The 25,381-nt window shown below is 38.9% G+C and overlaps 1 protein-coding gene across 28 annotated transcripts in view; it reads left to right on the top strand.

The window, feature by feature from the left end:
- Positions 1 to 25,381, top strand: part of SOX6 (SRY-box transcription factor 6) — a 368,911-nt gene that overhangs the window by 287,893 nt on the left and 55,637 nt on the right. For 14 of the 28 annotated variants that reach the window (XM_036325513.1, XM_036325515.1, XM_036325506.1 and 11 more), the window contains 4 exons: positions 552 to 701; positions 6,199 to 6,424; positions 9,227 to 9,414; positions 13,867 to 13,914. In XM_036325513.1, the coding sequence (XP_036181406.1) occupies positions 552 to 701; positions 6,199 to 6,424; positions 9,227 to 9,414; positions 13,867 to 13,914 (612 nt within the window). The remainder of the gene's footprint in view (positions 1 to 551; positions 702 to 6,198; positions 6,425 to 9,226; positions 9,415 to 13,866; positions 13,915 to 25,381) is intronic. The other 14 variants (XM_036325528.1, XM_036325525.1, XM_036325533.1 and 11 more) reach the window with 4 other exon arrangements.

Genomic DNA, 25,381 nt, shown 5'->3' with positions numbered 1-25,381 from the left:
ATTGGGCCTCAGGGATCTTGAGGGCAGCACTTTTATCCTTCAGAGAGATCAGAGGTCCCAGAGAAGCGTGGTCAGTACCAAATGAGAACAATGTTCTTGTAGGAAATCCCTAGGAAAGCTCAGATCAGTTTCTTAGTTCACGAATGTTAAAATTACAAGAATGGACACACCGACTTTTAAAGAACTTTTAGTAAAGACATTAGACACTAGAAAGAATCTTCGAGACCATTTAGTCAAATTCCTTTTTGGGCAATTGAAGAGAATGAGTTCTAGAGTGATCAAGTCCTTTGTTTAGGGACATAAAGTTATTGCTGGAAGGACCAGGGACAGGACAATGACTCCCATACCAGTACTTGTTTTTTTGTTTTGTTTTTTTGTTTGTTTGTTTTCTGCTACATTATTTGATCTCTCTTATTTTCCTCTTTAAAAAATAGTGAAAGAGAAATTGCAAAGCTGTCAGAGAAATAGTTATCTAACAATACGGTAAGTTTTTTTGTAACTCCATTTCAGCTGCATTTATAGAGATAATGTTTGTCTTCCCTGTTTTGCAGCAGCTCTATGCCGCTCAGCTGGCCAGCATGCAGGTGTCACCTGGAGCAAAGATGCCATCAACTCCACAGCCACCAAACACAGCAGGGGCAGTCTCACCTACTGGGATAAAAAATGAAAAGAGAGGGACCAGCCCTGTAACTCAAGTTAAGGTACTTGCTTTGCAGGATTGTGGAAACAGTTTGGAAAATAGCTTCACAAAAAAGGTAGTGAACCAGGCTGTGCTGGGAATAAACAGCAGGAAGCAGAGCAACATAAAGGATCCCCAAATGCTCCTCTTTATGGTGAATTTCATGATTGAGCACTGAGAAACAGGTGTTTCCCGTTTGATAACAATAGTGCCATATTGTGAGATCTTTACCTAAATCCGCAAACTCACTTCTCAAGAGTTTTCCCCCTTTGGACTCCAGCTTTTATTTTTTAATGTTCACTGGCATGAATGGCCATGGTTTTATTACCAGTGTTTGTCATAGACTTGTGACATTTCTCTCTAAGTTTCTTAAACAGGTGGGGAGCCAACTTATACTACTAGAGAAGGAGGATCTCCGCACTTTAGATTTAAAAAGGGGAACAAAAGGAGCCTAATGCTGAGCTTTATGTGGTTTTCTGATAAAGGTCTCCCCTTCAAAAATAGAAAGGTGGGGTCTGAAGAATGAGGGGTAGCATTGCATAGTCATGTCTGATGCCATATAGGTTGTGATAAGATAAACAGTTGTTTTATATAATTGACTTATCTACTTAGAGGAGTATGCTAAGCACGGATGTATGATTGTAATGTGCCCAAAGTACTTCATTGGGGAGAAAATTTGCAATTATTAAATCTTCACATGGAAAATATCTAAAACTCAACAAAAAAGCATTGAATGCTACAGACTCACTGAAATAATTTTATTTTCTAATATTTGCAGACAGAAATGTTGAGATTTCAGAAAGGACTTTATAGAAATGAATCCTAACTACCAAAGATAAGAAAAGTAACATCATTAAGAAAGATAGTCTGGCTGTGCCACACCTAAAGGAATTAATTTAATGCCACCCATGTTTTTAGATTCTCCAAAGAACTAGATGGACATTTATGCTTTGTTGTTAGAAATATTGAAATATGAAAATATGCTGTTTACATTTATTAAGGTAGCATAACTATGGTAACAGACTTTTTATATTCCAAGAGTTTATATTTCTGAATAAGAGTCAGAACTCTACAACTCAAACCAAGGCACTTTGTTTAATTATAGTTGTTAGAGTATGAGCATATCAAAAATCAGTGATTTGAGGTATTGAGTATTAGCTATTTTAACATGAAAAAGTCATTTTATAAGTGAATTGGCCAAATGGAACTGCACCAAACCAAGCCTTTACTGGATGAGTAAAATGTTCCCTGGTTAAATTTAAGTTTATATCTGCTTTCACCATTCCAGCTTCGTGGGCCAACTGAATTTTATTACTCACTTGACCACATGCAAATTCTTAGTTCTCTATATAATTTGACCTGACTATATTTTATGTTAATAACAAAGGAAGTATTCCTCATATGTATGAGATTGTTTATTGTATGTGTGGGTAAAAATATATAGGCCCAAACATAAAACAAATGTTTTAAATTTTAAAAATAGCTCCTATCTATTATTGAATTGTTCTCTATTCTGAGAACAATCTTGTAATCTTCTAATTGAAAGAATTATGGTCACTAAAATATCTCATGTTTTTGTTTGTGTCATTGCTTTCTTTGTGTATATAATATGTCTACATCACAAAAGGCTAGTTCTCTGAAGGTAACAAAAATAGACACAAATGGTTTTATGTACCTTCTTTCCCCCAGAATTTTTATTCACTATAATTCTCAACATCAGAAGTCAGAATGCTTCTGTCTAAATTTCTGTTCAGTCATTTTTACCAGTCGTGTCACATTGGGCAAGTTACTTAAACTTTCTTCAGACTTAATGTTCTCCATAAAATGAAAGTTAATATTATTATGGATCTTAAATGCGAGAATACATCCTCTAGCATTTAGTGAGTATTGCAAAATGTTAATGTAGTGGTGATGAGGCTGTTAATGATGATCTGATGGAAATAAAGAAGATGGTGGTGGTGGTAGTAGGGCTTGTGATTGAAATTTCTAGGTGTATACCGAGAGATACTAATGAACTACCAGGAGGATTAACATTTTCAACTATGATGGAGGAACAGGGACCAGATATACTGTATCAGGTTAAACGACTGAAACTCAGGAAAAAATCTATAAAACAATGGTTTTCAGATATTTACAATAGGAGTATAGGACAGTAATCCCTGACTAAAAAGAATCAAGTGAGACAAAGACCATAGTTGTTTCAGTTTACTATCTAGAGCAGCATTCTCAACCTGTGGGTCGCAACCCCTTTGGGGGGTCGAACGACCCTTTCACAGGGGTCGCCTAAGACCATCAGAAAACACATATATAATTACATATTGTTTTTGTGATTAATCACTATGCTTTAATTATGTTCAATCTGTAACAATGAAATTGGAGGTCACCACAACATGAAGAACTGTATTAAAGGGTCGCGGCATTAGGAAGGTTGAGAACCACTAATCTAGAGGGAATTGCCAGACAATTGTGCAGGGAGGAGTACACATGAAGTTTGGCAGCCTCCCTTAGTAAGGAGATAGAGTTCATAGTTTAGGGATACTAAGGTGGATGGAATTTGTGAAGTGGGGTGCCAGTGAGGATAGTGCTGCACACAGAGAGTGCATTGAAGATCTATGGAAGGTTCCCCAAATTTAGCTGAGTATTGATTAGCATATGAGGAAACTATCTAACAACAGGGAAGATAAGATTAGCAGACAAAACAGTTGTAAAATTCACAAAGGACTGAGGATGGTTTGAATTCCCATTAGCTAGAGTAGAAAGTTCTCCTGACAGATGGCATATCCAGTAGAATCCCCAGAAGGGTGGGACCTCAGTAGTGGGGCCAAATTATCCCTAGATTAAAAGCAGTTCTGGACCTGCCTAACAGCACTTCAAAGTATGTCCAGAAAGGATTAAATTGTCCTGCATCTTAGCACTAAGTTCACAGATATTTAGAGGGATATACAAACTCTGACACCCAATGTAAAGTACACAATGTGTAGTGTCCACTCAATAATTATCAGGCGTTTGTAGAGGTTAGAAAATCTGAACAATAATGAGGGGAAAACTCAGTCAATAGAACCAGACCCCCAAAATGATACATATCATTGAAATAGCAGATAAAACAGTAAAAACAGCTATTATAAGAGACAAGTATAGCCAACTGAGGATTTAGGCAAATCTGCTTCCCCCCAAACACCCACAGTTTCTGTCAGGCCAGGACCAGCTGGGAGGACCAGTAGCACGTTTGACAGGGTAGAAAGAGACCTGATTGGGAGCTGATAGGTGCTTCCCGTGCCCAGTGGCATTGTTTGTACAAGTGCCAATTATTAAATTATAAAGATAAATAAATTGGAGTATATTCAAAGCTGAATAAAACCAGATGTTATAAATTCCATATGTTCAAGAAGTTAGGGAAAAACATAAGAGTTATAAGGCAAGACATGGAAGACCTAAATTGAATGTCTAGAGATGAAAAAAAAACCAAAAACACTGTTTGAAAAGTGCACTCACTGGATTAGTATTGATTGAGATTAGCAACAAACTAGACATTACAGAAGAAAAGATTAGGGAACTTGATTACATGACAATGAGACTATCCAAAATTAAATACGGAGAAAAAAGGCAGTGCTGTGGGACATCAAATGACCTGATATATGCAACTGAAACCCCAGAAGAATGAAGGAACAGAAAACTATATTTAAGAAGTAATTGCTGATAATTTTTCAAATTTGAGGAAAACTCTGACCTTAGATATCTAAGAAGCTGAGTGAACCTAGCATCTGAATCACTATTATTTAGCTATGAATAAAGGAACTGACTAGTCTAAATATCCTTTGAGTTTAGAACAAAAGGAAGTAAATTATAATTAAGCATATTGGATAATTTTGACATTCACAAAGGATGTTACTGTTACCTAAGAACCTATCCTATGTCTAGATGTAAATAAAAAGAACATTGCAACATGGATGTGTCTGATTACCTGTTTCCTACCATGACAAAAACAGAACAAAACAAGAGCAAAAACACTGTAGGACATCCCTACATTATTGAATGACTTATTGTCTCTGATAGTATAGTAGTAAAGGGACCTAGGATTTGGAGTCCAATAAACTAGAATTCAGATTTTGTCCCTCCACGTAGAGCTTTGGACAGTGCTTTTATCCCTCTGACTCAGCTTCCTTTGTGAAGTTAGAATAATACTGCCCAACCTCATAGTTTATTGAAAGTGACATAAGCTAATATGTGTGAAAATGTCTAGCACAGTGCTTGGAACATAATAGCTCCTTTGTTGAATATGATTTTTATTTTTTTCGAGTTCTCCTTCCTGAGTAGTATTTTCTGGCATCCCTTTTTGTTGCCTCTTAAACAATGACCATTAATACTGGAAGAGACCTTAGAGATCAGCTAAAATCAGCTCCCCCCCCCCCTTTTTTTTTCTACAGATGAAGAAATTGAGCCTCAGAGAGGTCACAGGGTTGCCAAGGGGGAGGATGTTCTATTTCCAAGCTCTACTGTGTGTTTTAAACAATAACATTAAAAGCAAGTTCTCTGTGCTTCCTCAGAAGCAAAACAGGCCTTCACATTTGCTGACAATTTCATTTTAGAACACAATAATGCAGATCTTAAAACTGAGCATTTAAATGAATATGCTCATATTACAAGTAAGTTTTTAGCATGGTGGAAGTGTTGTTACGGGTATTTTATGGCAGGATAAATGAGACAAAATAATGGCAAGGAGCTTAGCTTTTGAACTTCTGGTTAAACCAGAGTTACAAGCAAGATATTTGAGTCCTGTGCTCAGTATAGGACAGGTCTTAAAATAGACATTCTGTAAATATATGGAGCAAAGATATAAAGAGACATCACTTTAGACATGAAAAATAAATTGCATATAGCATGGTATGTAAAACATAATTATAATGTGTGCTAACTCTTTGCAAAAATTAATTTTAAACATGAGTAGAGACCAGAATACAGACCATGAAGAGTGCCCACACCCAGAAAGCCACATAGAAGCCATGCTGTGGCAGGCGGCTCCGGGCAGAGGCCCAGGAGATCAGAGAAGTCCTCCTGTGTTTCCATTTTTAAAGTACTGGCAATTGTTTGATTTAAAATATATATTAAAAAATTAGCTGCAGGGCCTATTTATAGTTCCAAGAACTTTTTAGAGAGAATAACACAAAAGCACTACAGAGCTGCTGAAATTTTAAATAATTCTTTGTGAATGCCCTAGGTTAATTTAGATCCCTGAAAACACATTAGGAAATTAAGCTGTAATGTGAGCTAATTCAGATTTTAATTTGGCAAAAAGAATGATCCAACTACACAGTTAATGTAAATAGAAGCATAACACAGGGAAATTAATGAGGTTTCCTTCGGATGAATCTTTGAGGAGGTAGATAATTAGCTCCTTTTGTTATGATTGTAGGAGAATGTGGCATTGTCTCTGAGGTGTAAAATAACTGTGGCTTACTAAGTGATAATGTGCTTCATTTGTCTTTTTCTTTTTAATAATTATTTATGTTAAACTCCCGTAGGATGAAGCTGCAGCACAGCCGCTGAACCTCTCATCCAGACCCAAGACAGCGGAGCCTGTCAAGTCCCCAACCTCTCCCACCCAGAGCCTCTTCCCAGCCAGCAAAACCAGCCCAGTCAGCCTGCCCAACAAAAGCGGCATCCCCAGCCCCATTGCAGGGAGCCTGGGAAGGGGATCCTCTCTAGGTAAATGGAAAGGTCAACACCAGGAAGAGACTTATGAATTAGGTAACAGAAACCACACCTGTTGAGCGATGACTGATCCTTGCTTCCAAAGTGTTCCTTAGTCCAAGAAAAAGAAAAAAAAAGTAAAATCTGTCCTACTGAAACATAACCTGATTTGGCACCCTTTGGGCTATTAGAGCTTTTGGGAAAGGCCATCATATAAATTCTGCTGGGATGGGTTCTTTAGATGATGATGAATTCGATCCAGCAAATCAGACTGTTGGGAATTTCTGTGTTCGATCAGTGCTTTGCCACTAAAGTAACTCTGGGCAGAAGGCGTGACCATGAGCTCTCCGAGGACCTAGAGGGCCCCTGGTCTCAAAGCTGCCCACCAAAATTCCTTTCAAATGTTATGTTTTCTTTTTAAAATGTATTTGAATTTCACATCTAATCTATTAGTTTGCATTAAAACAAATCTACGTGAAATAAAATGGGAATATAGTAAGATATAATTATCCTCTGGCTTCTTAGAGTTGCTGACACGTGGCCAGGTCTCTCTAGGAACGCTCACACCCCGTGTGAGAAGTGTGCAGGGAAATCATGGCTTCTGGCGTCAGTCGGACTTGGACTAAGAGCCTTTACTTACTAGCTGTATAATCCCGGGAAAGATACTTAATCTTTTAAACTTTAGTTTCCTAATCTTTGAAAGGGGGATATTATTACCTTGCTCATAGGTTGTTATGAGAATTAAGAGAGAAAAATGCATATAAATTGTCTAGCGTGGTGTCTGGCACTTTTAAGGGGTAAGGTTTAAAACGGCTGGGCTGAGTGAATACCAGCACCCTTACAAGTACGTGTGGAATGAAGCTTGTGAAAAACTTGTCAGGAGCTCTATTACTTTATTGTTACTATACTCTTTAAGTCTCTCACTTTTCAAATAAAGACACAGACATTCAAAGGGATTAGGGACTAGTGCTAGCATTTCTTCACCATATTACTTTCCTTGTGTTATTGAGTCCTGGAGCCTGAAATGCATATTGCAGTAAGTTAAATAATGTGTACATGTAGCCATTTACAGCTTACCATTTTTGCCTATTTGATTTTTTCACAGTAATCTTATGAGTTAGGTAGTGTAGTGTTATTACCCTGGTTGTATGTAAATGGGGTCCTCACAGGTAAAATGACTTGCCCACAACCATGTAGCTGTGCAGTCAATGGAACTAAGGCCAGACTCCATGTCCTCTCCCACGTAATCAGTGCTCCTTTTGTGAACCCACAGTTGGGGCATTTTCTGAACTGTGCTGAGTCGAAGGCAGAGGTGAGTCGTCCTCACTGAAATTTGCACATTAGGAGCCACACAGTGGCCTGTTCTCATTTTGAGTCAGGATGCCTTTTGGGAGCCCTAGATCCTCAGCCCAGGTTAGTGGGTTTGCATGGGAGCAAGGACCAAAGCAAATCCGGTGTATGAATGTGACCACTGGATCATCAGAAGCTGCGAGATGAGGAAAAAGCCAGCATCAGTAATAATAATTGACTTGATCTTGAAATGGCCCTCTATTATCCATTTCCAAGTTTTGTTGGGAAAGCATTGATTTGCTGTGTTGAGCATTGTGAGGGACGGAGGTAACCCTGTTACAGGCCCTGCTTTTATGAAGTTTATACTTCAGCAGAGCATATGTCTTAGATCCTGAACTAGAAATGGGCTGAAGTAATGCTCTCTGCTCCAGACAATATAGGAGAGATTTTTTGGTATCAGAAAAGCTTCAGAGCACAAGATATGGGTTTCTACATCCTAAAAAGTGACTGATTTTAAAATTTTCCCATAGATAGCCTTGGGAATATTTTCTAAAAGCAAAGGCATGTGCGCATGTACACACACACACACACACACACACACACACACACATGGGCCATGAAATGCTCATACCAGGTTACAAACAAGTGGGTTTGAAATCTACCAATCAAAAAGCTATTGTTTTATTTTTCTCTAGAACTGGAAAAACTTCTCTAAAGTATAAATTTTAACCTATAGTATAATGCAAGATATGAAGGAAAATTAGTCGGTTTAATTTTGAAAATTTTCCCACTGTGTTGCATGGAACATAATGAAAGTAAATATTTATTATCACGTTATTTGAAGCTTTGTTCTTATGTGAAAACCATCCCCACTCATACAGCCTCGCTGTCAGGAAGGCAGGAAGCTGAGAGCAGTGGGTGATCGGGCTGGGGGCAGGGAACGGGTTGTCATTCTCTTGGTAAATAACTGAGGAAGCATGATGAGTAGAATGCTTCATTAACCAGCCAGTGACTGGGGAACGGAGAGTGTGGGGTGTTTCTTCCCGCCCCCTCTCTCCTGCAGTGGACATACAAACACACACATACAGATGTCACTGAAGCACACATGTAGCCTCGCAGATCCTTTCTGCTAGGCCAGCAATAGCTTTCCAGAATTAGCACACCAAACATAATGAGCAGCCTGAACAGACATCTCTGTCCCCCCTTCCCACCTCTTTCTTCCCCTCTACTCTCCCGTTAATTGTTAGACATAGCAGCGCAGATAAATGTATACACACAATTGGAATCCAGGAACCTTCATCTGTGAGGTGGATTGACAGCCCAGATAAACTGGAGTGCTAGGGCATCCTCCAAGAGCTAAAAAACAAAGCAAAACAAAACCAAAACCCAAAACCACCAACAACAAAACAACTGGCCTTCTGTGCTCCGTGCACAGTATTGTGATATTCTTAATAGCAAACTTGCCCCTTCCTTGTTTGGCAAATGCAGCATTCTACAGGGGAGTGGAGAGCAGCATATTTTGTAGATTCTCACCTCACAAGCCTCTGATAATGCATCCTGTGTGTGCAGATATCCTGTCCAGTCTCAACTCCCCTGCCCTGTTTGGGGATCAGGATACGGTGATGAAAGCCATTCAGGAGGCTCGGAAGATGCGAGAGCAGATCCAGCGGGAGCAACAGCAGCAACAGCCACACGGGGTGGATGGGAAACTGGCCTCCATGAATAATATGGGGCTGAACAACTGCAGGAATGAAAAGGTAAAACTGGCTTCCCTCCTTCACTGGCTCCCTGGCCCCATTGGCTCCTTCTCATCTGGCCCTTTCCAGGCTCTCAGCATCAACGAGGCACTCAACCTACCTGCCCATTGTTGTCTTCCTGTCCTGTTCCAAAAGATTTAGAAATATCTTAAAATAAAGGGGATATGTGAGGTTACTAGAATAAGAATATAATATTTAAAAAGACGCTTATACGGTCATGATGGGATAGATTACTATAACTCATCACTGAATTTGCTCTAAGCTTCCTATCAGCCAGAGCAAAAAATAAAACAAAGCAGCTTATAGAATGCATTTGCTGATTTTGTTGTTGTTGTTTAACAAATATTTATCAAGTGCTTATGTTATGAAAGATACTGTTTTAGGCATGGGAGATGCAACAGTTAACAAATCAGATAAAAATCCCTGCTCTCATAGAGCTGACATTCTAATAGGGGAACACAGATGACCAAAAAAAAAATAATATGAAATATATAATGCAATGCCAGCAGTATTAGGAGTGAATAAGTGCTTTGAGAAAAATAGAAGGAAGTTCAGGGAATAGGGATTGTGGGGTTGCTCCTTTAGAAAGGGAGGTAAGGACTCTGAGAAAGTGACACTGAGTAGAGATATGAATGAAGCCATGGTGCATTGAGGTCCTGCTGCATGAGAGAAGGGGACGCATGGGACAGAGCATGGTAGACCTTGTGGGCCTTGGAAAGACTTTGCATTTTACCCTGTGGTGGGAACCCTTAGATGGGTTTTGTCCAGAGCATTGACATGATATGACTTACCTACAAAAAGATCATTCGTGTGATGTGTGAGAATGGACTCTAGGAGGTTAAGAATGGGGACAGTTGAGAGGCTTTTGTAGTTTATTGAGTGAAAAAATCCGATTATCTGATGAATGAATGATCCTTGCCATTCCGTGCTTGTTGCTGCATCACTGCAATTTCTGCCTCCCTCTTCACATAGCTGTCTTCTGTGTCCCTGTCTCTCCAAATCTCCCTCTTCTTAGAAGGACGTTAGTCATTGGATGTGGTTCTACCCTAATCCAGGATGACCTTATTTTAACTTGATTTTATCTGCAAAGACCCTATTTCCAAATAAGGCCCCATTTTCAGGTACCAAAGGTGAGGACTTGAATATATCTTTTTGGGGGACACAAGTCAACCAATTAGTGGGATACAGAGCCATTGCTCATTTCATATCATCCTCCCATTCTTGATGGATCTATATACATTAGCTAGGAGACAGCTGGGATACCAGAGGCTGGGAAGGGGTTTGAGGGGATGGAACTCTCATAGCATGTCTGTGACCAAAGCCCTCACCAGATTACAAAGCTTAGCTCTGGAAGTGTTGACTTCTCAAAGCTTAATAAAGAATTCAACTTTACTCTCAGTTACCATTGCATTGAATTACTGAAGTTAAGGTTAAATATATATATGTAAACATGTGTGTGTGTGTGTGTGTGTGTGTGTGTGTGTGTGTGTGTTTGTGTGTGTGGTATGTGTTTGTGTGTGTATACTATTTAAATATAATCATTATTGGACACCCTTCCTTGATTGATCCTCAGGTCGGAGAGAGACTATCTGGGGGAATGGCAGGTCTTTTGGTACCTGTTAAGCCATAAACATTTATATACTTGGGACTTGTCAGTCACTTGCCAGCCACTGGATCAGTTCAGTCAAGTGCTTCATTCTCCATGAAGTGCTTCATCCTTGGCAGTGGGCTCACAAGGCAGAGCCCTTCTTTAAGAGATCCCTTAATAGATGGTCAGGACCACAAGGGAAAAAAAGGCTTTGTCCCCAAAGTCTTCTACCTCTCTGATATTAAAGATAAACACAGAGTCATTCTTTTGACCTAAAATACTGTCTTGGGCCCAGTGAGAACACCATGGAATAATAACATATTTAATTTTAATGTAAATAACTTCCTAAGATCCTTTCTTGGAACATGGGTAGGTAAAGAAGTTTTGGCATAGGGCTAATGAGTGGGAAATTGGGTTAAAAACGAGGATTTATGCATCATGGACCATCTCCTACTTTACAGTTTTGTCCAGGGTTAATCCTAAAATTAATTTGAGACACATGTCAGTGATTTGTTTAATTGAGTCTTTTTTATTTATTAGTTTTCAAATGAAGTAATATATACTTACTGAAAATTCTGGTAATACAGAAAGATATATGGTGAAAAGCTAATTAGCCTCCTCACCCCATTAACTACCATTAATGATTCAAAAATTTTCTTTGAGAAGTAACAACCATTAGTGATTCAGAAACTTTCTTTGCATATATGAGAAAGTATTAATGATTTTAAAAATATATATTCTCACTTGGAATAGTAGTCACTGAGTGTCACCAACTACGTGATATTTGGCAAGTTGCTTAACCTCTCTGACTCTCAATTCCTTCATCTATAATATAAAAGTAATAATCTGGGTTACAGTGACATAAGCTTATGTGAATATACCCAGCCCAACTCCTGGTACAGAGTAGGAACTTTCTTTTTTTTTTAATATATTTTATTGATTTTTTACAGAGAGGAAAGGCGAGAGAGAGAGAGAGTTAGAAACATTGATGAGAGAGAAACATCCATCAGCTGCCTCCTGCACACCCCCCACTGGGGATGTGCCCGCAACCAAGGTACATGCCCTTGACCAGAATCGAACCTGGGACCTCTCAGTCCGCAGGCCGACGCTCTATCCACTGAGCCAAACAGGTCCCGGCAGAACTTTCTTATCTTATGTTTCCATACCTTTTTTAAACTGAATTTATTGGAGTGATATTGGTTCACCAAAACATACATCATCTACACCCTGAATCGTGTGTCCACCTCCCCAAGCAAAGTTTCTTTCTGTCCCCACTTTTCCCTGCCTTTGCCCACCTCCATCTCCACCTCCCCCTGTTTTCCTCTGGCTATCACCACACTGTTGTCCATGATGTCTATGTGTTATGTAAATATGTTTTTTTCATTAATCTCTTCACCTTCTTTCATTCAACCCCCCCCCACACACACACACACACCACTCCCCCCTGACAGCTGTCAGTCTGTTCCATGTATTCTTTCCAACTAAATCATGGTGGGCTTTAAATATGTGGAACAAATATACTACTCTGTCACAGATATGAGATCCTCACACAATAGTAGGAGGGTCAGTAGAAGGAAGCAGTAGATGTGTTGGCATATTGGCCAACTCACATACTTAAACTCCTTTCCAACTGAGGTAATATACAAAGTTAGAAACTTCAGATTTATTAGATTAAATCATGGTTTCTCAGCCTTGGCATTATTAACATTTTTGCCCTGGTAATTCTTGGGGCTACTAATGTGGCCTCTATTTATTAGATGTCAGCAGCATTCCCCCCCTTTGTGACAATTAAAAATGACTTTAGACATTGCCAGATGTCTTCTATTGGCGGAGGGAGGACAAAATTACCACTAATTGAAAAACACTGGGCTCAGTAAAATATATTTAGAATTAATACATTTCAGAAATTTCATTCCACAAAAAACTAATTATTTCATTTAAATAACCATATTATTATTAAATTATGAAAAATAACTTGCCTTTGACTAATGTCATGAATGAAATATTTCTTTGAAAAATACTATGGAAATTTTTGTTTGGAATATTAACATAAAGAGTATTTAAAATAGAATGTGTATATATGCTATTTAGTTTGTGGGGAAAAGAGACATGTGTTCAGTACTGGTGCAGCAATTCGGCCTTTCAGTGCAGACCCTCAGTCCTATTAAGCAGGCTTAGAATAGCAGCATCCTGATCTATAACCTAGCAGGACATTGGCATTGGACACACCGTGCTTTCAGCAGTGACTCTCTCTGTGTCTGACACTGTGACCTGAGATAGTTGAATTTGTACCATCAATTGGAGTTGAAGTTCAAAGTTAATGCACTATTAACTTCAAACACAGGTCAATTTTAAATATTTCTCACTGAGTTTTCTTAGTTCATTTTGGGAGAAGACGTCTGAGGTTCTGAAATAAGAACACCTTATTTCACACTAGAAGACAAGGAAGAGAGATGAGAGATTAGGCTAAGATCAAAAGTAATGATGAAAAACCAAACTTGACCTAAAACATATCACACTGAATATGACTCAGAAAGTTCTGGTTTCCCGGTTAAAGGGAGTTGTCTCAGCCGATGACTTCACTGGTTGAATTTGGAGCACTGGAAAAGTCCATGACATTCAGGGATGTGTTCACAAGCTCTCCTTAACTTTTGTGAGCCCCCTCCCCACTAGTGTCTGTCATTTGAACATACATTTTGTGATTGTGTAGGCTTTGTTTAGTTTCTAGAGTCGGTATCTATTCTTGCTTATTAAGTTAGTTGCAGTCAGAAGAGTAAATTTAGAACGTTAAAGGACTCCTGTTATGGTAGATTTGGTTCTCTTATCATCAAAATAATCCATCTTAATTTTATGAACTTCCATAGGACACTAATTTTTCTTCTGGAGCATCAGACCTTCTGAAATCAAAGAGGGTAAATATATAATGTGAAATAAGGTTGATAAAATGTATTGTTTCAAATTTAACTGTCTTCAAAATTGTCCATTTTGGAATTATCTCAGTTTCCTTAAATATAAAGATCTATAAATTAGATTTATGAATTTGTTCTCATAATCTGTAATACAGTTTTAGAAAATTTTCACAGTGTTGCTGTCATAAAACTTTATAATTTATTAAGCATCCCTGGTTGCTCTCTTATTTGGACATTCTTTATAAAGGGGTGTGTCATAGAAGCAGATGATGAGGTGGAAATTAGCGAGCAGGTTTATTGGGGAGTTCTCTTTCTGATTGCCACCTATGTAATGGAAAGGATCAAAGCAATGCAGTCTCAACCAACCTCAGCCAAGCCCATAGGAAGCTTGGAGCCTGCCATGTCCATTCAGAATGCCCCAAGTGGAGGGGGTGAGTTTTTACACACTTGTGCCAACCAGTTTTTGGATGAGGGCTTCCTTTGGAAGTCTCTTCAGCTAGGTCAATGCCAAACAGCTGAGGGTGAGCTACCAACATATTTTGCAGCTGAGGGAATAAATCTTTCAGTCCTAAAGGAGAAATCTGGGCAGTGCATCACAATGTCCATTGTAGATTGTTTGTATGACATGTAGTAACATTAAATGTATATAAAACATGTTTGATATGTACATAAATGTGGACAAGCATTTACTACACAGGCATAGAAGTGCTTGTGTCTTTATAATATGGAATCGCAAATATGTTCATATGAATACATGTCTACCCATGGTGCATTTCACCTTATTGGGTAAATCCCTATTTGGCGCTTTTAAAATGAAACATTGTTAACTTGATCATCCAGAACGGCACCAATGGAGATGTTCTGGTTGGTTGTGTCACAAGATATTTAGGGGCTGTTAAATATATGGATTGTAGGGACAATAGACTGTAACGGCACCTTAGGAGCTGTTCTGCCCCATCATTTCCACATAGCTTCTGTGCATGGACTGTGAGTGCCTTGCCAGCAGAAGTCTAAGTTACTGTCCTGGCTTTTAGCTTTCCACCCCAAGAACACCAGCCATCTCTATCCCTCAGTACCAGTGCAATTAGATTAGATTATAGGCTAATTGCTTACCAACTTTTGTTATTTTGACATCTCTAAGACAGAGTATTTTAGCCATAACAGTACACAGCAGAGTTTTAAATAAGATGCTTCTAAATGTTCTTAGAGGTAAGTTAGAAGAGAGGCAAGGCAGGGTGGGCTTTCTTAGTGTTAAAGTGTGTTCTCTGACTTTTCTGAGCTTCTTAATGTTTGAATGCTGACTTGACGATTGGTTAGAGCACTGTCCTTCATAGGTATTATACAACTTGGGAATCTGGTTAATTAGCTCATTTTAATCATCTTGAGGAGCCAGTAGACTGATTGCCTACTGATCAGAGCTGCTCATAAATAGGTAGATTATACATCCGTACACATGTAACCTGAACTGCTGCCCCATTCATCTTTGGAGAGTCTCTTAAGAAAAAAGCTTGATCTCATTGGGTGTCAAAGTGAGCTGCCGTGGACACTATGATCACACTTAGCCTGTCTCTCAAGTATGTTTGTGGGATTAAAACTGCACAGTGAAGGATTGGATGGGACATTACATTTGATCTAGTCCAATTACTTCAATTCACAGATGGGAAAACAAAGACCTAGAGAAAGACAATGACTTGCCCATGATCTCACAGTGTATTCATGGCAGAGCATGAATTAAGCCCCAGCTTTTTCTTAGTCAATAACATTACTATTTTTAGAATAGTACCAGATTAATTTTCTATGCGACCTTTAAGCCTATTACATACAAAAGTACTTACACTGGCAGTCTCAACCCTTTGATGGAATAAGCCAGGGTCAAAATAAACTGAAACTATGAAGCAGAAAAACATTGAGCTCCCTGCCTCCTGTATACTTGTCACCTCTGTCAAGGTGGGACATTCTTCCCTGCCATGATATCCACTGGTTCTGGCTGCGGAGAGATACCAGTCAGGAAACAGAAGGTTGAATGATGTAGATAGAGACAGACGTGGTGGCTAGACCCAGAGCAGTGTTCGAATTAGAGACTATGGGTTTTGGAGTTGATTAAAACTGGGCCTCAGTGTCCAGGGTTAATCTTGGATGTAGCCTGTGCTATTTTCTAATGTTATTTAGGTGAGTGACTTAACCTCTGTGAATCTCAATGAGCACATCTATAAAATAGAGGCAATTATCCTTTTCTTGAAGGATTGTTTTGAGGAAAAACATGTCTAGAGTACCTGACACAGAATATATTCTATTAATGTTAGGACCTTTTTCTCTTTAAGGCCTCAGCAGGTTGTCAAATCTATTGTTAATTTTGTTAAATTTTCACTCTTGATATTCTCCAATGATGAATGGGGTTAACCTACTGCTTCTTGGGGACAAAATGTCTTAAGATAGAGTAGAAGGTTAGCAAGAAACTAATAGTCACCTTCTTACAAAATCAAGATACACATTTTTCTTTTTCATTCTTCCAATAACTTGCATGTACTAGCTACCTGCTATGATCTGGCCATATGGAAGATAATAATGTTAAATTTGATTACATTATCGTGCTGGGGAGCTTCTGTCCCTACTAATTTAATGTATACTTTAACATATTTCCAGAAAATCAGAATTTCAATCTATGATTTTTGAAAATACTTAACCTGATTTTTGATAACCATATGAATTTCTCATGCCAAAATGATACTTTTTCAATCATGGAAATAATAATCCAATCACTGAGGTACCATGTAAACTTGTTCTTGTTTATTCAAAAAAGCAGTTGTTCATTTTTCACAAGTGTAAATTCTTGCTCATCACCCATAGTTTGCAAAAAAAAAAAAATCAGAATGTTTCTTGAGTATTACATTGATGTCATAATACTGCCCCCTTTTACTGGAAATGAAAAACATATTGGATGTCTTCTGCTCCACATTGTCAATGGCCACAGCTCCTTGTTATTTGTACAATTGATTCAAATATTCATTGTTGCGTGACAGGATATGTTCAGACAGAAGATCAATATAGCCATAAAACAATAAGCAAAAGAGGATTGTGAGCAAATGATTTCACAAAGTGTGTTTGGAATGACTGAGTGTTTATATAGCACACAGAATAGTGAGATTTTGTTGTTTCCAAAGAAGTTCATAGTACTGATTAGTCAGGAAGGTTGTTTTTGTGAGCGTTTAACTAACATGCTCAGCTGCAGCACTCCTTTCCATGTTAACCTGTTTCCAAGGTAACAACAACGTGTTATGAGGGGTGTGGACACATTAGACAATTTACAGTAAGAGAAAATTCAAATTTTAACATCCTCACTTGCTAAGCAGAACAGTAGTTGGTTTTTAAAAAACATTTATGTAGCACTTTTCACATCATGACAAGAAATATTTTTGTAATGCTTCTATGTTTTAAAAATATTATCACATATTTATCTCTCTTGAACCTTTCCAAATTTGGGGATGTAGTGACACTATCCTGTTTTGCAGATTAGGAATGTAAGTCCAGCCCTAGATCACATTCTTGCTCTCCCTCTAATTTTCTCGATCAGCATTCCTTCTCTTCATCATCTCACTTGTTCCCTCCATTTCTGTGAGATTGACGGGCAGTTTTATTCAGAATCTAAAAGAAGACATACATCTGAGTTTCAAACATCAATTTTAATGAAGGGAATGCTAAAATCATGAGATAAAGAAGTCCACCTACATACATATGCTTCATGCGTATTTCTTTGAAAAGGATAGTTATTTATACTTGTGATGGTGTTTTTCTAAAACAGTATACACAGATCAAAATGCTATAAAGTTAGAAAAAATATAAGTTTTATTAATTTTAGGTTTTATGTTTGAACCAATAACATTGGGCAACTATGCAGTGCTGTGTGTAGGCTTCTGGCTGAAGGTGATCATTAAGTTCCATGTATTTCTGTTGTCAGGGCTACTTGATTGGTTGCCTAGCTACTAGTTTAAGATCTTATCCATGAAAACAACAACAAACTTGTTTGGTTTCTTTCTTCTCTGCACGTAAAATGGAAAAAATGGTGAGAATTTATATAGGCTTACAAGGTTCAAGATACTTCCTAGGGATGGGGTGGGGAAAGAGCAACACAGGGCTTTTAGGTTTGTTTACAAGTATCTTAAATTATAATGCCATCTCCAGTGGAAGGATCTCCCAGAGCAAGGGTTAAAATTAGATACATCACAGTCCAAAACTTTGCATAAAGACTTGTTGGTTTGATTATGTATGGAGCAGATTTACTCATAATGAGGATTTTATAGACCTAACCTCCGGCTATGGCAAGTACATCCTAATCCTTAATCTTTCTGGATCTAATCTCTTAATCCTCCTAGATCAGCTGTCCTTAACATTTTTGGTTTTAGGGCTCCTTTACAGTCTTAAAAGTTATTAAGAACCCCAAAGAGTTTTTATTTATGTGGGATATATCTATCAATATTTACCATATGAGATAGTAAAACTGAAGAATTAAAAATATGTATTTACTTATTTGAAAATAATAGTAATAAACTCATTAGACATTAATATAAATAGCACTTTTTAGTATTAAGTAAATTCTTCAAAATAAAAAAAAATAGGAAGAAGACCAGCTTTGTTTTATATTTTTCCAAATCTCTTTAATGTCTGGCTAAGTGGAAAAGATAGCTTGATTCTCATATCTGCTTCGAATTCAATCTTTTGCTGTATCACAAGGCCATTAGGCCTTTAATAAATATTTCCTCCTTCTCTCCCTCTCTGTCTCTGTCTGTCTGTCTCTGTCTCCATCTCTCTCTCTCTTTCTTACTTTGTTCCTAGCTTCCACATCCACTTGGTTAGGTTGTGGATAAGAGCAAAGTTTTGAAGTTAGACTGCCCAAGTTTCTCTAAGAAATGGGAATAGTCATAGTTTCTAAGCACAAGTGGTTGTTGTGAAGATTTAATCAAATAATCCATGTGCCAGGCCTTGTCCAGTGCCTGACCTATAACTGGTAGGAAGGCAGTTTGAAATAGATCATTGCCATAGCTAGTTTAGGTTTATCTTTATAGATATGAGCCATTAAAGGTGTGTGTGTGTGTGTGTGTGTGTGTGTGTGTGTGTGTGTGTGTGTGTGTGTGGATGGGGCACGTTTAATCTGAACTGCATTTTAAGAAGACTATGTCAGTTTAAAGAAAGAATGGGAGAGACCTTTTGAGAAATGTGGACAATTGAAAAGCGAGTGTGTTTTGAGTCTGACTGACCTGAACCTAAGGTTCTGGTTCTATTCCTCACTAGCTCTGTGACCTCACTAGCCTCGGTGTTCTCATCCATGATTGGCAATACTTAGTTTCTTGGTTATTGGGAAGTCAATCAGAAAACTGTAAGCCAGTTCCCTAGGACCATGCCTTTAAAAAAATCCATTCCTTTCTCTTCTGTAGTATTAATTAAAATTTATTTAAATCTGCCTTAGATTCTTTTGCATTCTTCTCTTTCCTGAGGTTAGAACGTGTCCCTTTGTCCTGGAAGCAGGCTTTTACATGGAAAGACAACCAATACATAGAAGAAGGATATGTCACAAACTTAGTATCCAGTGACTTAATGCTGGGCCACCTCACACAAGAAGTTCATCAAGTATTCCTGAAGAATTCTCAACCTCCAAGTTAGATCAGTTCCACCCTAATCGCCTTTAGGATCCACTCAATGTACTAAACAATGTAAAAGTATCTGAAGCATCACATGGTCTCAAAGTGCTCAACTTAGCCTGAGTGCTATTTATATCATTATATTATAATCTTTGCTGATAGACCAGGTGTGATATTCTAGGACATGTGATAACTTGACTAATCAGAATATCTGGTTAAATGGAACATAACATTTCTCAGGCATGCCTCGCACACAGCAGGCACTCAATATAATATTAGCTGATTTAAGTTGATGCCAGTAACAAAATGTTCTGTACTTGTATTTGCAGATGTGAAAGTTCAGTCTCTCACAGCTGAATTTTTTTTTTGAAGATTTGCTTAGGCATTGTAGCAGTGGATGCGATGGATTGTACATTCACTCTTTCTTTTCCTCAGAGCTTTCTTTGCCTGTGACCATTTTAGGGAAATAATAGCAATCATTAGAATCTCAGTCTTTTCATTATTTGAAAGGCACTTTTTAAGCATTATCATCACACTTAATAGCCATCTTTAGAGGCAGAATTTTTATCACTCCTCTCCTACAGAGGAGGATGAGGTTCAAAGAGCTCAAATCATTTGCTTACCTTCACCCAGGTAGTGCGCATAAATATCTACCTATGAGTCTGTGTGTGTGTTGTACTCTATTCTCTTTGTGGAATTAGGTATTAATACACTTGATTATTTTCATTTTCACCTTGTAGGCATACAACTATGTACGAAGAGTACATATGAAAACTCTGCACATAGATGTACTTTATGCATTATTTCTATTACTGTTTCCCTCTCAGCATTGTCTTAAACCTGGTTGTCAAAAATTTGCCATTAGGAGCAGTCTGGCAGAAGTTCACTTTTATCTAAGATCTAGTTTGCAATTTTTGACATTTGCAACTAAGATTAGAATGTTCCAAAGTGCTGTCTTCCCTCTATGGATGGAAATGCTTGCTTTTGTTTTTGGTGCAACCCTGATTTGCTCTTTATATATTTTTATAAATGTTGTCAACAGTATTGGTTCTGAAATAACACAAAGGGTGTCTTGTAAGATGCATTGTCCAGTAGTTTTAGTTCCCTAACCATTCTAGGCTTCCGGTCCCTATAGTTTTCAACAAAGAAGATCACTGCGCATGAGTTTATCAATACCTTTCTATTCCTTAAGAAGATGAGTTCTCTAATTTTAATAACACTCCTACAAAGGAGATGACAACAAGTTTAGTCTTTCTTATTCTAGCCCATTAATGTGACTACTGTAAAATAGTTTCCCCAGTTCTAGGCAAAACATTGGTAATGGAAGAGGAATATGACCCTTTGAAATCTATCATATGTAGGTACAAAACTCAGCTTCACCTCGACTGGTGTGGCTCAGTGGTTGAGCATCGACCCATGAATCAAGAGGTCACTAATTCAGTTCCCAGTCAGGGCACATGCCTGGGTTGCTGGCTTGATCCCCAGTAGGGGGTGTGCAGGAGGCAGCTGATTGATGATGTTTCTCTCTCATTGATGTTTCTATCTCATTTTCTCTCTCTAAAAATCAACAAAACTCAGCTTCACAGATTAAGTTGTGATTTCATTTCAATACCACATGTCTTACTAGCTATGTTACCTGGGGCCTGTTACTTTTCTGTGCCTTTGTTTACTCACTTGGAAGGTAGGTATGATGAATATCCTATATAAGAAAAGGCTAATATTCAAATCAATAGAACAGAACGACTGGTTGCTATGATGCACACTGACCACCAGGGGGCAGATGCTCAATGCAGGAGCTGCCCCCTTGTGGTCAGTGTGCTCCCATGGGGGAGCACCGCTCAGCCAGAAGCCTTGAGCTGGGCTCACAGCTGGCGAGCGCAGTGGCGGTAGCAGTCGGACATCCCCTGAGGGCTCCCAGACTGCAACAGGGTGCAGGCCAGGCTGAGGGACCCCCACCAAGTGCATGAATTTCATGCACTGGGCCTCTAGTACCATATAAGATTGTGGGAACATTAAATGAGGTAATGTATATAAAGTAAGGTGGATGCAAACAAATATTCGTCTGGCTCCTTTGTTGTTTGCAACCATATGACATAACAGACATTAGGCAGGGAGAGCTCACCATCTGATATATGGGGGCTTGTGATAGATTCTTGGGATTCACATAAATGTTGACCAGCCCCTTTCTACCCTGAAGGAAAATATAGTCTGATTTGGGAGAAAGGACAGATGCATATAGAAGGGAACCTGACAATGTGAGGTCCAGATGCCAAATGAGTGAAGGGAGCTGCCAAGGTAATTAAGCTCATGAAAATCAATGACAGGTGGAAAGAGAGGTTCTGTGAAGCAGGAAAGACTTAAAATGTCTCAAAGGAAGGGCAAGCAGGGTAGAGTCTGCAGAGAAGAGTGAGCAGGCAGGGTTCTAGCAAGAGCCTGGATGGGGTCTGGGTCCTCTCATGTGGGGAATATGGCTGGAGGACAGTTCATCCAGGAGAGGTATAGAGAGGGTACTGTTCAAATGATAGAAGCCCTGAAGGCCTGGCTAAGAAATTTAGCCCTGAGTTTTGTTTTTTGTGTGTTTTGTGAGTGCGTGTGTGTGCATGAGGGATGAGGGGGAGAGAGAGAGGGAGAAAGAGAGAGAAAGAGAGAGAAAGAGAGAGAGAGAGAGAGAGAGAGAGAGAGAGAGAGAATGAAAAATAATGATGTTAGTGTGGCTGAGATAAATTGAGTGTATTTCTCAATGTAAATAAGCTTACAGAAAATCAACCTGTTTGTTACAGAGAAACTATAGGAGCAATTGCTAAGTGATAATCTTCTCAGTGGAAGACTCCTCAGAGTGTATAGAATTGTAAATCCAAATTAAAATTTGAAATAGTTCATATTAATTTATAGGCATTGGTGGATGATAGCTACTTTTTTTAAAAAAATAGATTTTATTGATTTTTTACAGAGAGGAAGGGAGAGGGATAGAGAGTTAGAAACATCAATGAGAGAGAATCATTGATCAGCTGCCTCCTGCACACTCCCTACTGGGTTTGTGCCTGCAACCAAGGTACATGCCCTTGACCGGAATCGAAACTGGGACCCTTGAGTACGCAGGCCAATGCTCTATCCACTGAGCCAAACCGGTTAGGGCAATAGCTACTTTTATATAAACATCTCATTTGATTTTCATAAAAATCCTATGGAAGAGATTATTGTTATTCTCCAGTACAGGTGAATAGCACCAAGAATCATGGAGGTAACTCTAGGTTCAAATACCAGCTCTTCTCTGAGTAAATTTATACTTCCAGTGCACCATACTACAGTGGGGCCTTGACTTATGAGTGTCCCGACTAATGAGTATTTTGAGATACCAGCTGTCTCTGGGCCGATTTTTTGCATTGAGTTGACAGAGTAATTTGAGTTAACGAGCTCCTTAACGAGCTCGGTCTCAGAACGAATTAAACTCATAAGTCAAAGCCCCACTGTGTTTTCTTCTGAGTCTGTCTAGGCCAGTGGTTCTCAGCCTTCTGGCCCTTTAAATACAGTTCCTCATGTTGTGACCCAACCATAAAATTATTTTCGTTGCTACTTCATAACTGTAATGTTGCTACTGTTATGAATCGTAATGTAAATATCTGATACGCAGGATGGTCTTAGGTGACCCCTGTGAAAGGGTCGTTTGACCGCCAAAGGGGTCACGACCCACAGGTTGCGAACCGCAGGTCTAGGCTTTAGCGAGTGTCTGGCCTCTTTCTGACAGGAAATTCACATTATAGGAGAGTTGCTTCTTATTAGACTTTATGTAGAAAAACTTTTTCATTTTATTTTTTAAAAATTTTATTGGGGTGACGTTGGTTAATAAGATTATATAAATTTCAGATACAATTCTATGATACATCATTTGTGTATTGTAAATTCAAATCTTCTCTTGTCACTGTGTACCTGACCCCTTGACCCTCGGATAACGTAGTTAGTGGTTAGAGGAATTTTGAAGTCTCCTTTAGCTATCCCGTGGCTCTGCCTTCCTGCCACTCTCCCTCTGCCTTTTCTTCTAGAGGTTGTTGATCAGTTTCCCAGTACTTCTCTGCCTCCTTATGGATGAGAGCACACTTCTGTCCTTTCCTTCTTACCCTCTCCCCATATCTCTCTCTACTCTCCACCATTTCTCCTCTTCCTCTCTTTTTTTTTTTAATATATTTTATTGATTTTTTACAGAGAGGAAGGGAGAGAGATAGAGAGTTAGAAACATCGATGAAAGAGAAACATCAATCAGCTGCCTCCTGCACATCTCCTACTGGGGATGTGCCCACAACCCAGGTACATGCCCTTGACCGGAATCGAACCTGGGACCTTTCAGTCCGCAGGCCGACGCTCTATCCACTGAGCCAAACTGGTTTCGGCTCTCCTCTTCCTCTCTTGTTCCTTTTCCCTTTCCCTCACTTTTTTCTCTCTCTTTGACTCCCATTTTCCCACTTTCCCTACAGTCATGCAGCCTACTGCAGTCAGGATGCTGTCTCTGACCACCGAGGAGGGTTTTTCTCCAAGCTCTTAGAGCTGCAGAAGCAGCAGCAATCGCTGCGTTTTTTCCCAGGCAGGGCTCTAGTGTATGATGCCTGCATCTCACCACCCACCTCCTCTGGTGTAAGGTGATATCCTGAGTGTGTCTAAGGATAGGGCTTGGAGACTTTGTAGAAGAATCAACCACACCTGAAGGAGGTAGCAGAGCTTAGGGAGGCTAGGAGACAACCAGTACAAAGTCATTGAGAGTCTAATGTTGATTTTACTTATTTAAATGGTGATGGGATAAAGTCTTAGATCTGAATACCTAGCTTCAGAAGTTAAATTTATAAAATGAATTCTGACTGACAAGACTTAGGAAACCGGTTGGGTCCTGATTTTCCTGATTTCATGACCTGTTCCTAAAACTGAGTAAAGCTGTACAAAAGAGGAGAAGGGATTCAGCTTGGGTTTTAAATTGGGGAACCTATCTTCTAAGTCTCTCTCTGACTCTTACTATCTGGGTGATCTTGGGGAAGTGTCTAATCTTACTGAGTCTCAGTGCAGTCTGTAAAATTGGAATGATTCTGCCTTACAAATGACATATGTGTGTAAAGGACTTTATAATTTTTCAGATGCTTGTGATCAGAAAGCTGAGTGTGGGCCATCATTTTTGGGTGAGGAGCAAGTAACTGAGTCCGTGATTTCCCCGAGGAAGCGAAGTTTTGAGCTGTGTGCTCCCGGCCTCCTGTTTTGTTGGAACAGGGTGCACGCAGAGCTGCCTCAGGCTGATAGCATACAGAAGTAGCATGTCGTCACGTTATTTTGATAAAACAATTTTTTGTTTAGCCTCTTTGTGGGTGGTGGAGGGAAGAAGAGGATGTAGAAAGGAAGTAAAGTCTATCTGAAGTGCATCAGGTCTGTTGTACCAGAGATCTCTGGAGTTCATAGGAAGCATTTATTATTTTCTCAAAGAATTAGCTAAGGACTAAGAATTAGCCAAATGTAAATGGATTTACTGATTAGCACAATACAGCGAGATCACAATGCTCTATGAGTTAATGAATTTCACCTGGCTTTGTACAAACTAGTTTTCCAGAATCATGTCTGTAAGCATCTAATTTTAAATGAGGTAAAAGTATCTATAGGTGATGTTTGAGGGAATATTTAATACTGATGTATCATAAAGTGAAACTATACTGGTAGTTTAGTTCCAATATAGTGAAACTAAGCCAAAGAATAAAGCTTGAAGTGAAATTGGTTTATCCAAAAGAAAAAGTATGTGATTGGTTAGAACAATAGACAGTGAATTTTGAAACAACTTAAACTACAGAGGGTGAGTGTGGTAAATCTAA

Source organism: Myotis myotis, unplaced genomic scaffold, assembly GCF_014108235.1.
Source record: "Myotis myotis isolate mMyoMyo1 unplaced genomic scaffold, mMyoMyo1.p scaffold_m19_p_10, whole genome shotgun sequence".
Lineage (NCBI taxonomy): Eukaryota > Metazoa > Chordata > Mammalia > Chiroptera > Vespertilionidae > Myotis > Myotis myotis.
This window is presented reverse-complemented; position numbering and strand designations above follow the sequence as displayed.